The 14,364-nt window shown below is 44.5% G+C and overlaps 1 protein-coding gene across 1 annotated transcript in view; it reads right to left on the minus strand.

Annotated features, from left to right (window-relative positions):
• The window catches only part of clstn2a (calsyntenin 2a), a 524,817-nt gene that overhangs the window by 93,037 nt on the left and 417,416 nt on the right, over nucleotides 1-14,364 (minus strand). The window contains exons 7-9 of the mRNA XM_078563666.1: nucleotides 13,940-14,125; nucleotides 2,752-3,009; nucleotides 1,235-1,356 (exon numbers count right to left, since the gene is read on the minus strand). Of these exons, the coding sequence (XP_078419792.1) occupies nucleotides 1,235-1,356; nucleotides 2,752-3,009; nucleotides 13,940-14,125 (566 nt within the window). The remainder of the gene's footprint in view (nucleotides 1-1,234; nucleotides 1,357-2,751; nucleotides 3,010-13,939; nucleotides 14,126-14,364) is intronic.

Raw genomic sequence — 14,364 nt, forward strand, 5'->3', positions numbered from 1 at the left:
ACTCTCACCTCACCTCTGGAGTTCAGCTCTTTAATCCATGTTTAAACTAAGAATGTAATGAGGTCAGAAGATGAGTGGCCCTGGCAGAACCCAAACTGGGTGTCAGTGAGCAGGTTATTGCTAAGCAAGTGCCACTTGATAGCACGGTTGATGACCCCTTCCACCACTTTATTGATAATCGAGAGTAGACTGATGGGGTGGTAATTGGCTGGGTTGGGTTTGTCCTGCTTTTTGTGTGCCGGACATACCTGGGAAATTTTCCACATTGCCAGGTAGATGTGAGTGTTGTAGCTGTACTGGAACAGCTTGGCTAGGGGCACAAGTCTTCAATACTATTGCTGGAATATTGTCAGGGCCCATAGCCTTTGCACTATCCAGTGCCCTCAGCCGTTTCTTGATATCACGTGGAGTGAATCAAATTGGTTGAAGACTGGCATCTTTGATGTTGGGAACCTCCGGAGGAGGCAGAGATGGATGATCCACTCGGCATTTCTGGCTGAAGATTAATGCGAATACTTCTGCCTTATCTTCTGCACTGCTGTGCTGGGCTCCTCCATCATTGAGATGGGGATATTTGTGGTGCCTCCTCCTCCAGTGAGTTGTTTAATTGTCCACCACCATTCACTACTGGATATGGCAGGACTGCAGAGCTTAGAGCCAGGGTTGGTAATGGTGGTGCCTGGGACATGATCTGTAAGGTATAATTTCGTGAGTATGTCACGCTGTTGCTTCACTAGTCTGTGAGAGAGTGCTCCCAATTTTGGCACTAGCCCCCAGATGTTAGTAAGGAGAACTTTGCAGGATCGACAGGGCTGAGTTTGCCGTTGTCGATCCAGTGGTCTGGTTTCATTTCTTTTAGACTTTTTAGCAGTTTGATACAAATGAGTGGTTTGCTAGGTCATTTCATAAGGCATTTAAGCATCAATCACATCGCTGTGGATCTGGAGTCACATGTAGGCCAGACCAGGTAAGGACGGCAGATTTATTTCCCTAAAGGAAAATCGACAATGGTTTAAGGTTACCATTAGACTTTTAATTCCAGATTCTTACTGAATTCGAATTTCACCATCTGTAGTGGTGGGATTTGAATCTGGTCCCCAGAGCATTATTCTGGGTCTTTGGATTATTAGTCCACTATGCTGCGCCTCCTTTAACCTAAATAATTTGATTTACTAGTTCTACCCTATACACCTTGTTTTGTCCTCAATTAGTAATGACCCAATGTATAGCTTACCTGCTCCAATTTCCAATGAAATTCAGCTGGACGAAAAGTGTCAACTTGGTCGAAATCTCTACGGAGCAAAAACACTAGCCGGCAGTTGTGGACATATAGTGCATAATGGTGCCGATTCATCTCTGGTGGCAAAAATTAAATTAGTCAGCCAGGAATCCTGCACTGTTCAAGTTATAATCTATCATTTATAGTGACCAATAAAGATTGAAACCTTACAGAATATTCCTTAGGATGCAAACAAAGAGCTGCTGGGGGAAATTCTGGCATGATATAGAGTCAACAAACAGGTAAACAATTTTTACTGCATCAACTGGACAGGATTTGTGACCAAACCTTTCCTTATCTTAAGGACATGGGAGACGTAGAAGACAGTATGAGAATACATTACAACTGGGGAAAGCAGATTGTTTTGAACAGAATAACGATCAACAGAGCAGAAGAAACACAAAATGAACCAGATCACTATTGAGCAAACCTCCTGATTTTATAATAGATGACAAGGCAGATAAGGCATTTCAATTTAGGAAATTAAAACATTGCCTGCTTATTAAATACAATTATGGGTCAATAGGTTGATAAGAAAATTGGAAAAGATGAAAAACATTAACATTTTGATAATGTTTCAGTTTGTACCTTCTATGTGGTCCTAAAGCTGTCAAGATTATACATATGATAAAGCAGTCAGCATTATTTATTGTCACTGCATCAGCACTTATTTGCATTAAACACACAATATAACAACGGCTGTTACATACAAATTAATCTTTGGTGTATCTAATCACAGTCAGCTACTGAGTTGCAAACACTTCAACAGAACTGTGCAGTTGTGTGGCCCACTTTGAGGAGATTAACTATACAGACTGTGATGGCTATACTGACAACCATTCCTTTCACTGTCTGAAGCTTTACAGTAGCTTAAGGGTATACATGCCAATGCACCCAAGATACTTATAAAAAAGAAAAAAATGGGTAGATGTCGAGGGGAGATGGTGGAAGGTGTGCACTGATGGTCCGAAGGGGAAAAGAAATGCAGCAGATATGAGTGTTTGGAATGTGTCTGCTGTTATGGGAAAGATTTGAGTTTGAGTCTCAACCAACAGCTTATTTAATTCTGATACAGAGATCCACCAGAAGCATTAACCTACTGTGCTTTCTCAGATGCTGACTGACCTGCTGTATATTCATAGCATTTCTTTCATGTTTCTAAATTTAGGCTGCTGGGATTTATGGTTTCTATTTTTAACCCACAGAAAGCAGCTGCTATATCCAGCATGTCTCCATCACCTGAATCAGTATTAGCATGGAACCTATCTCTGAAATAGGGCTGAGTAACTGCAATACAGATTCAGAACACAAAATTCAATGAGTTTATAGCAGCAAACAGAAACAGATTCCAGGCAAATTTAGGATCAATCTGACCTATAGTTGCCTCCGCAAGTGAAGTTTAACATCAGTTTAATCACTAGGTAAGTTATCCAACAGCTGACCACACAAATTGCTTGAACCAGAGAGTGTACCTGTTTTATCAGAATTGCAGAGAATGGTTTCCTTTTCTGCTCTCAGCCCTGGACTGGGTCCGTGCCTCATCCATGTCGTGATGGTAAATTGATCAGAGAGATTTTTAGGCATCACCCCATCTGGGATCTTTGCAGCATGTTTGCCATCAAACTTGAAGATCAAGTCACTGTCATGTCCGTTGTCCATCAGGAGACCAGAGGTCCAGTTGGATAAACCATAGGGTGCTGGGAGTAAATTAACACTCTCTGAAGAGGCGCCTGAAGATTGAATAAAATTGAGAGAAAGGGTTTTAATAATTCAGAAACCAATTTGAAGTTGATGACTTTACCTTCAAGAGGTTCAAGCATTGCTAAGTTAAATGATTGAGATTCCAGAAAGCTGCGGAACCCAGCTGGTAGATTAATGAATATAAAATAATGTATGACACATAATTATGTAATTGCAACAGCACATTAGTGCACAAAGCAAATTTTTCAGTGCAGAAAATTATTAAGTAATTTATTATGCTTTTGTACCATATTCATACAATTGGGCTGAACTTTGTGTGCGTGACACGGCACCGGCACTAAAAGTGGGTGTGGTTGCTGCACAAGTTAAATGCATTGGCCGACTGTGATCATGTGGCCACCAGCCAATTAATGGCCTGGGGGCATGGGGTTCATCCAATGTTCAAGTGGGGGCAATGCACGAGGCATCAATCTCGCCATCACCTAATGAGGTAGGTGATGGCACCACAATGGTCTGTCAGCCCTGCATTCAGTCCTAACTTGTGGACTGTGTTCACTGCAGTGACACTCCTTAAGATGCCACTGCCTCTAGAGTCTACAACTCCACCTCTGTGCCTGAAGGCAACAGTCCCTATGAATCTTAGAGGCCCAACCGCGGAATCAAGGAGTGCTCCAGAAGGCTGTAGCAAACATGCCGGAGGGAAGAGACTGGGTTGCTCCGCTCCATGGTTTGGCTATGCCTCCCCACATATTCACCTCCAGGCTGCAAGGGAAAGGCAGGAGTTCCTCTGCCTCAGGCATGGGAAGAAGAGACCTGCCTGCCTGACCAATCAAGCCTGGATGGAGATAGCAGAAGAGGTCAACAGCCGTGGAGTCACTCCGCTGACCCTGGGTGCAGTGCTACAAACAGGTCAATGGCTTCCTTCGCTCCTTTGAGTGGAGTCCTCCCTACTGTTCTCCTCTTTGGGGCTTGCATGTGGCAATGCGGGCTGTTGTGCCACATGGGGAGGGCGTGACAAACCAGGTGGCACCAATGGGATGCGGCAGCAGCAGATCCCTACTGATGCATGATAGCAACTCAGCAAGAGCCAGCCGCCTGTCTTTCCTCACCCCCACCATGTCCCTGGAGAGTGGACACATGGAGGAGGCATTCAGGAGCAGCCCCTGTCACAGGCCAAAGGGCTGCCACCAGCATGTGCTGTGCTGGTCTTCATGGGAAAACTAATAGTGTCCCTCCTGCTGCTTGCAAGAGAAATGGCTGCACAATAATAAAAGAACAAGTCAAGACAGGTGGAGGTCTCCCTGATATTCAATCTCTGACACCGACAGAGGAAGAGGTCCTGGAAATGGACTGCAGGGCAGCTCCACAACGGCAGGTGGTGAGATTAGAGTTTCAGCCCAAGAGAGTGAGGAGACATTGAGCTCATGTGTCCTCCACAGGATATAAGGAGGTCCAGAGCAGGCATAGACAGGAGGAGGAGACGTGAAGCCCTTAATTCCTAATTGTTTGTATTCTCTCCATGAAGAGCTCGGCACTCGGACCTGCAGTCCACCACTGGAGAGCAGGTGCGGAAACTAGCAGAGGGTGCAGCATCACATCATTCCTCCTCATTCTCCACCAGAGCAGGTACTCTCACCTCACTGCATATGTGCTCGAGATTAGATTCAGAGTCACAAGCTGGCGAACACATCACTGACACACCAGAGCAGCTGTTGGAGGCTCTGACAGCCAACGTCACTGAGCCAGAGGGCCGTGGGGTGCTAGGCAAATCCTGGACCCCAGCTTGATGATGGGCCTCTGGTGTTAGTAACACTGAACCCGTTGGAGTTGCAGCAAGAGGTAAAGGAACATTTTTTAAAAAATTATTGTTTCATGGGATGTGGGCGTCACTGGCAAGGCCAGCATTTGTTGTCCATCCCTAATTGCCCTTAAATGCTAGGCCATTTCAAAGGGTATTAAGAGTCAACTATCTTGCTGTGGGTCTAGAGTCACATGTAGGTCAGATTTCCAGATTTCCTGCCCTAAAGGACATTAGTGACCCAGATGGGTCTTTATGACAATTGATGATAGTTTCATGATCACCCTCACTGAGACTAGCTTTTTATTCCAGATTTATTAATTGAATTTAAATTCCACGAGCTGCCAGGGAGGGATTTGAACTTGTGTCTGCAGAGCATTAGTCCGGGCTTCTAGATTGCTATTCCAGTGATATTACACTACGCCACTATCTCCCTCTCTGGCGGAGCTGCCAGAGGTTATTCGCAACTATGCACAGATGATGGAGGACTGCATCCTGGCCATTAGTGCTGCCATGCCTTAGGAGTGTGTGTGCATGCTTCCTCCATCGAGAGATTGGCGATCCTTATTGAGAACCAGATCCCAGCAGACCAGTCAGTGGATGGCGGAGATGCATGCAGACCTGTACGCCATCACCTTGTCTGTGAGCTCATCGCAGCAGTGAAGTGCATGGAGTCTTCACCAGATGTTCATCCTTCTCAAGTCAGCAGCATGTACAAGTGTGCCTTGCAAGGGAGAAGGAGTGGCAGTCTTCTGCATCTGGGAGCTCCTCTCAGGATGCTCCAAGAGTGGACAGCGGCTCCTCTGCCCCTCTTGCCAGTGTCCCCAGCATCAGTAGCCGTGATGGCAGAGAAGGCTCCTGCGCCTCTGAGGGAGTCCCTCAGCATTCTGGGGCCCACCAATCCTCAGACAACGAGAATATAGCTGCCAAGGTCATCCCAAGCCACAGGGCAACTCAAACAGCAGTCTGCCTATACCTCAGCTGCAAGCGTAGGGGTGACACCTCGTAGGAGCACTTGTAAGCACCTTAAGAAGAGCACTTAGGCACACTTGGGGCTCATGAGTGTTTAAATTTGCACTTAAGGCCAACTCTTGTTAGTTATCCATGCATATTGTGCCGCCTTGTCAGATCTCTTCTACAACCTTGCTCTTTTAATGGGCTCCCACTGCGGGGGCAGGTTGTGTTTGCTTACCTTTGTCTGTGCATGTGGTGAACCTGAGCGCTGGAGTGGGGGATGAAGGAGGCAACAACCAATCTGTACAAAGGTGAGTCTTCATTACACTGATAGTGAAAGGGAATCATGGTCATAGGAACCAGGTATCAATGAGATTCTCCTGAGCCTCCCTTAAACATCTATTATGTCCCCTCAGCTCCTGTGCAAGGGGTTCCTGTGCTCGCTGCTCAGCAGTCTCCTCCACTTCCTCCTCATCGGATGAGGAGTGGCGATCAATGAATGTCCTCATTATGTAAGGCCTCCCCGTCTGTAGTCCTAAATTGTGCAGAGCACAACACAGCACCACAATAATGAGAGACCTGTGTCATACTGAATTGGATTGGCCTAGAGACCTGAACCTCAACTTCAGCAGCCAAATGGTTCAATGGTTGCTCTGGTGGACCCATGGCAGGTACAGTACCTCTCCACTGCTGCAGTGTTTGGGATTTTCACAGGTGTGAGTAGCCATTGTCTTCGAGAATCAAAGCCTGAAGGCACCTGGGGGCCAGAACACGTAGCGGTAGCTGGGGCTGCTGAAGTATGTAGACATCATGGCTGCTCCTGGGGACCTGGCACAGATCTGAAGAATCTGTTTATGGTGATCACTGACCAGTTGTATATTGATGGAATTCATGTTGTATATTTCTGTTTATGAAGAATGCTGGCTAGTACCCAAGGTTCCTTAATGGCCACATGCATACAATCAATGACACCTTACACCTGGGGGAATCTAGCAATGGCTCTGAAGCAGATAGCCATCTCTGCCTGACTTTCCAGATTGGTGTAGTAGTGCTGGCCCTCCTGAACAAGGAATTGGTCACTTCATCGATGCAGCAATGGCAGCTCGCTGGGAGACCCAGTACGTCTCCAGTAGATCCCTGGAAAGTGTCAGATGCACAATAGTGATCTTTAGGGCCCCGGGCAATGGGCCCCACCAAAGCCCATGGATCTCAGCTCATCTTGCAGCATGGTGCATAAGTCAGTGACGATCTCTCTTGAGAGTCTCCTTTTTGCTGATACTGGCACTCAAACATCTGTGAGGGAGTCCAGTACACTCTCTCTTGAGCAGATGCCCTCCTCTGTAAGGCAGCTTGTTGGCACTCCCCTCTGCACGTTCCTCCAGCATATCCACCCAGAGGCTGACTCTCTTGCTGCTCCTGCTGTGCAGCCACTATTGTCTGGTCCTCCATCCCTGTGTTGTTCCTCCTCCGCAAGTAGACTGGGTGGTTCAGTCCCACGGGCATTGGTCACTCCCCATCTCATGCGAAATCCTTGGAGTTGACCTCCCATGGAATCATTCCCTTGCTACTCACCTTTTAACACGCGCCAATTCGCCCTCTACATCCCTTGAAGTTCGCCCAGCACCCGACGCAGCTCCCAGCCTTAAAGGCCTCCCACTGCTGATTGGCAATGACTCCTTTCCCCATTTTTCCCTTTCAAGCCAATGAACAATCTCACAATGGCTGGCTTCCAGTGGTTGCACTGAAGCCTCACCTCATTGCCGCCAGCTTTAATCGACTGGCAACCTGAAGGCCAGTGATCCCTGTGCAACGTTCCTTAAATTAAAAACTCCCTGTAAAATCACAGTCAGATCAATGCAAATTCATCTTAGCTACACTGTCAATGAGTCCCGGTACACTGTAGCAGCAGCACCAGACTGTATCTTTCCCTCTGCTCACAAAAAGCAGAGTCCACATCACACTGACAGGATAAAAGCAAAAAACTGCGGATGCTGGAAATCCAAAACAAAAACAATAATACCTGGAAAAACTCAGTAGGTCTGGCAGCATCTACGGAGAGGAGCACAGTTAACGTTTCGAGTCCGAATGACCCTTCAACAGAACTAAGTAAAAATAGAAGAGAGGTGAAATATAAGCTGGTTTAAGGGGGGGGGGGGGGGGGGGGGGGGGGAGACAAGAAGAGCTGGATAGAGGGCCAGTAATAGGTGGAGATAACCAAAAGATATCACAGACAAAAGGACAAAGAGGTGTTGAAGGTGGTGATATTATCTAAAGGAATGTGCTAATTAAGGGTAGAAAGCAGGACAAGCAAGGTACAGATAGCCCTAGTGGGGGTGGGGTACAGATAGCCACTGACGGGATTCCCACTGAGTGCATCCCCTCCCAGTTCTTCTACCAACTCCATACTCCCCACCCCACACACCACCTATTCTGCTCTTCCAGGCCCCAAGACCCCATAAAATTCAGTCCCTTTGATGTGAACAAGTTGAATCCATCGTTGAAAATGCGCTTTTTTTGAGGATATGGTTGTTGTCAATGGGAGGGGAATGCTGACATTGCTGATCACACTTATAGAATAAATAGCTGACAAACACTTGAGCTGTGCCTATCAATCATTTGTCACAACATTAGCTTGCTAGAGTGTCACGTTAATCAAGAGACACAGAGGATGCAAAATTCAAGGCAGAGACTTCAAATGTAATTATTTTTGGGGGCTAGCGTTATTGCTTATGAGGCAAAGCAGTCAGACACTGACATAAACTGAATTATTAAAATAATAATAAAATCCAAAGGGTAAATAGATAAATCTCAACATTTAACCTCTCTTACAGGCTTGAATGTGCCCCCTGGTTTATCTTAGTGGACAGTGACATATATCCAATCTTACAGGAGATGATATTTTATTCACCCCAACCCACCAAGTTCTGGTTCATTTACCTCCCTGATCTCCCAAAGGAGGTCCCTATCCTGTAAAACACAGATATTGGCATTCTCTTGCCTTCCTGTTAGCCCTTTTACTTATGTTAGCACAGATAATGGCTCAGGCTTGCAGGCAGAGGCAAAGCAATGGCACTTGCCACTGCGGAAAAAGCTGTCCACAAAGACCTAGCCATCTCTGTGGTGTGAATTTCTCCTTTTCTGAGCTGGAATTTTCCATGCCCGCACCCCTACCCCCACTGCAGTGGGCTCCCCCATGGCAGATGTGGTGAGCCATTCAAACTTCCATTCACTTTGGCAGGGCTAGAAGATCCCGTCGGCGACAGGGGCTGGAAAATCCTGCCTCTTATGTTGGTTTAAATCTGGTCTTAATTCAAATGGGTGTCCAGGTATCAACAACATTGGTGTCATTAAACAGGGTGAACATCAACATCCTGGGGGTTACCACTGACCAGAAATTGAACTGATCCAGCTATATAAATACTGTGGCTACAAGAGTAGGTCAGAGGCTGGGAATTCAGCAGTGAGTAAATCAACCACTGATTCCCCAAAGCCTGGCCACCATCTAGAAGACACAGGTCAGGGGTGTGATGGAATACTCTCCACTGGCCTGAATGAGTGCAGCTCCAACAACACTCAAGAAGTTCGACATTATCCAGGACAAAGCAGCTCATTAAACCTTCAGTCCCTCCACCACCAGCAGACAGTGACAGCAGCATATACCATCCATAAGGTGCACTGCAACAACTCGCCAAGCTGCCTTTGAAAACACCTTCCAAACTCACGGCCCCTACCATCTAGGGTACAAAGGCAGCAGACCCACAGGAACACCATCACCTGCAAGTTCCTCTCCAAGCCGTACAGCATTCTGACTTGTAAATTTATTGTCATTCCTTCAATGTTGCTGTTTTAAAAGCCTGGAAACTCTTTCTTAACAGTACTGAAGGTGTAACTACTAGTGTGGTTTCCACCACCTTCTCAAGGGCAATTAGGGATGAGCAACACGTACCGTCCTTGCAAGCGATGCTTACATCCCATGAAAGAAAAAAGCAGCCAGTTACTTTGAAGTATTCTCACAGGCAGCAAACTAGGAAGTAAAATGTACTGATTATTGATCACTTTAATTTAAATTTTAAAGAGAACTAAATAAATGATTCAAGAGAATGGTTTCAGGGATGAGGAACTTCAGTTACGTAGGTAAATTGTAAAAGTAGAAGTTGGGATTGTGCTACTTGGCAAAGAGAATGCTCAGAGGAGATTTTACAGAGGTATTCAAAATCTTGAGGGTTCTGAACAGAGTCCATAGAGAAAAACTATTCCCATTGGTGGAAGCAAGAACCAGAGGACACAGATTTAAAGTAATTGGCAAAAGAAGCAATGGAGACATGAAGACATTTTTTTTCATGGGGAGCTAGTGGTTAGGATCTGGAATGCGCTGCATTAAAGTGTGGTGGAGACAGGTTTAATTGAGGTTTTCAAGAAGGAATAGGATTATTCTCTGAAAAGGAAGAATCTGCTGGGCTTCAGGGAGAAGGTGGGAGATTACGGTAGGTGAATTGTTCCTTCAGAGAGCCACACAGACATGGCAGGCCAAATGGCCTCCTTCTGTGCTGTAACCATTCTGTGATTCTATAATGGAGAAATTTGACTTTCCACAAATATAAAATGAGTTTTTCCGGGCCAGTGAGGTGGTTCAACAGCAAGTAGTGCACTGTTAAAAACCCAGTTACACCTCATTTAACAGGCTGCAACTTTTCAAGGGATTTGACAGCATAACTTACCACATAAAAAGAAAACTTATTTTCAGTTCAGTGATTTTGAATCAATTGCATTCTGGGGGACTTGAACAGTGCAGCCTATGGTGAAGCGAAGTATCGTTGACAGCAACTTCTGGATTTCAAGTGATTGTGCAAGTGTAGACTCCAGAAGCTGCTGCCAGTTTCAGAAGAGTAAAGATGGTGAATGCTAACAGTTAGCTGTCATTAGTACTGCAAAATCTGAGCTATTAACTCTGTTTGTCTCTCCAAAAATGCCGCCTGACCTGAGTGTTTCCAGCTTCCCAGATTTATTCCAGATTTCCAGCATCCGCAGTATTTTGATTTTAAATTTCAGCATTTTCAGATCAAGGGCAGGGGGGCAGGGAATTTGGTGGCGGGACTTGGGGACTGTGAAAAAAATTTGTGAAAGGATTAAAAGTGCAGGTGTCTGCAACAGACCATCTGGTGCAGTTCCATCACAGCTAACAGCTGAGATCTTTTTATATGTAAATGGTAGTGGAACAATACGTTTGCACTGTCTGCTTCCTTTGTGTCAATAGGTCTCAGAAACATACGTGACACTTCGAATCCTGACACTTCTCTATGTAGAACTCCAATGTAACTTGTATAGGAACATGCTGATTAATCCTCTTCCATGTCAATTCAAGTCTGAAGCAGGCCAGCAGTACTGGTAATTGATTGTCATCGGTACCAGTGGCCACCATCTTAGACAAGATCATCAATAGCAATAAATGATGCCATTAGCATGGGACACAGCAGCAAAGCTGCTCAAGTGCCTACTAGCTGGGCAGCAGATGCTTGTTAGTTGGAAAGATAAATGCTGCAGAGTAGGCATTGATAAGGTGCTGGCAATTTGTCATTAGCCTAGAACATGGTTAACAAGCAGGAAAAGTTTTGGAATGCCTAGTTAGTCCGGCTGTAGCAGCTTCAGTGTTCCCAGCACTGTGCGCCATTTACATTGCCTGTAGGTTCAACAGTTCAGTCTCAAATGCCCAAAAAAGCCCCTTTGCTCAGTAGTATCGTTGCATGTTGTTCGCATCTTGACTTTGAAATAGTTATACGAGAACATGACACATGCGCACAATTATCTAACTGAAACATTGGGATAAGATATTGGTTTTGAAATTTAAATACTTACTGCAGATTGAGGCAGAAAAATTATGCCATTTATCAAAAAGGACAGTTCTGAGGTTGGTTTATTAAATCAGAAGAGGCGACATTAACTGGCGCACAACAGCTAGAATTCTTGATCATAGTTTGTACTAACCACATGTAGAATCTGTTACTAGCTGCCACTGCTGGGATTATCAACCCATTCAATTACTGAGATTCTAAATCGTTTTTTTCCTTGTGAAATATTAATCCATTTTTCTCCAGGCATGTTTGCAGGTAAGCTTCTGCTCAAATATATTAACCACAATATTCAGAAATTCCCTATGTTGCAATTTTGATTTCTACAACTGCCTCAAAAAGAATAGGTGAGTATGTTGGGTAGGGGTGATTTTGGTGCTGCACAGAAATGTGGCAACTGGGGGGGACTGGGGTGGGCATTTTCAGCAGCTGTCCAGCGGACTGTGTGGAACCTGGTTGATTTTGGTTCCTCATGCAGCCAGCCGATGTGAAATGTGTTCCTTAATAGGCAGCTCACTGAGCTGGAAGCAGGAACTTGGGTGTGGTGGCTAAATGTGAAAGTCCTGCTACAGTACATTATAGGAGATGAAACAAAAAGAAACAACACTTCAGAGTAGCAGGAAACACGATTGGAGAATCTACAGCAGCAACTAAATTAAATATAAATGCCTTTAGGCTTTGAAATTTGCAATCAACTTCTGTAAAGTCCTCTCCCAAAACTCTATCCAACCTTCAAGTGCAGCTTAACTGGAAATGGCTGCCTCCCAACTTCTAACATCTATGTTGCTAGGCAGGAGCATAAAGTGGTGCTGGTTAGATTGACCTAGCGGAAAACGGCATTTGGGGTCCTAACTCAATCATTTGACTCCAATTTGCATATACATGCAAGCCTCCCATCCATTTCAGATGGGAGCTCTGGCCACCAGGTTGAAATGAAAATCAGGTCATACTTGGGCATGTTGGCACTTTCATCATTCTTGTAATTTTGGTCCTGCCACTGCCCAATTTTTATGCACAAACCGAGGATCTGCAACATGAAATTTGGCCTCAATATTTTTTAACAGTATTTAAATAACTCATGTTTAAAAGAGTTGGCAACATCCAAGAGAACTTACTTCATAAGAACAGAATTTTAGGTTTTTGGGTTGAACTAATGTTCGAGGTGCAGCTGTCAAACATTATCTATTAAACCACATTGTCACACTAGAATCAAAATGGGACTCAAGGGGTGGGATTTTCCGGCTCCACCCGGGATCATTCGGTCCCGCTGAAAGTCAATGGGCTTTTGGCTGGGCTGCTGAATCTCCCACAGCAGGTCCTGCCATGAAGGGGCCAGAAAAACCCGGCCCAGGTTATGTCACACAAATGAACAGAGAGCAAGTGGATGAGATTATGAAACACACACAGAGTCCATGCAATAGGTGAGACAAGCCTGGAAAACCTTTTGACATTAGAGGTTAGATCAATGGGTCAGATCTGTCACATTTCACCTTTTGAACCTGGGTTTGAAACCAGACTGGACTGATTTCTCTTTGCCATTTATAAAGATCCCAACTGAGATTTTTATGAAGAGTTTAAACCCAGTTCTTTGCAGGCATGAGTGCAGAGATCAAGGGTTCCCACAGTTCAATATCAGTTTGCACCTATATTCAGAGAGTCCTTGAAATGTGGAAGAATTCAGGCTGCTGCAGTACAAGGTGGATTTTCAAAGATGGCATAAAGACATTTTGTTGCAGCAGAGTAGTGGGAGTTTTAGGTTGCACCTCTAACCAGCTTCACTGTGAAAACTAATGATGACACTAGATGACAAAGGAGGAAAAAGCTTTCCATTTTCAGCAATGACATAATGAGCAATTCATAAAAGAAAATTTTACGTACATTGGTGAATTGAACATCTGTATTTTCCTCAAATCCTGAATCTAATGAGGCATTTTGAAAATATAAATACCACAGTCAGTGGAATAAAAATATATTAAACAATGGATTGGAACTGTAAGCATAAGTGTCCTTAAGCTTTCTTACATTAGAGGAATTCAGTTGACAACATACACATGCTTCTCCCTTTGTTGGATGCACACCCTTTGTCAGCTGCGCTCCCAAGTAACCAGAGGCATCACAGAAACATGAAAATGTGGGTCTATGAACCTGCAAGTGAATCTGGCAATTTTAAAGCAGGTAATGAACTTATACATGTGTGAAGTGTTTTATAATGTGGAGCTTTGCTGGTGTATTAAGACCAGCATCCAACAAATTTAAATGAGAGAGAGATTGCTCTCCCAGGAATGGAAAAAAAAGGTATTAAAACAATTTTACTGTGTTGTAAACATTGCTGTACAACGAGGTAGTTGAATTGTCACATACCACACAATTTTTGTAAAGATTTCTCAGAGTATGTGTCACGATCACAACCCTTTCCAATGTGGCTAGTCTGAAGGTCTATTCTGGTCTGCACAGAAGAAACTGGTTCACCACAGGTCTCCAGGTGAATGCTGGAAAACAATACTTTACTGCCGGAGCCAGACTCATATTCTGTGCGTTTATTCCAGCCTGAAAATAGAGAAAAAAACTTATGCTTTTATTTGTGCATTTTTAAATAAACCAAAGCAAAGTTTGAAAACTAAGTTGCCCAGTAGGAGACTAATCCAAATAGTACAGTACAATTAAGTAATGCAACATTGACACTGTCACATTGGCTAAAGTTAAATGTTTGTGGTAATTGTAAAGCTAAGGTAGGGATTTTAAAAAGGACAAAATAATCGCAAAGGAAGCACTGAAAAAGTAAGGCT

Source organism: Cetorhinus maximus, chromosome 19, assembly GCF_964194155.1.
Source record: "Cetorhinus maximus chromosome 19, sCetMax3.hap1.1, whole genome shotgun sequence".
In the NCBI taxonomy this organism is placed as follows: domain Eukaryota; kingdom Metazoa; phylum Chordata; class Chondrichthyes; order Lamniformes; family Cetorhinidae; genus Cetorhinus; species Cetorhinus maximus.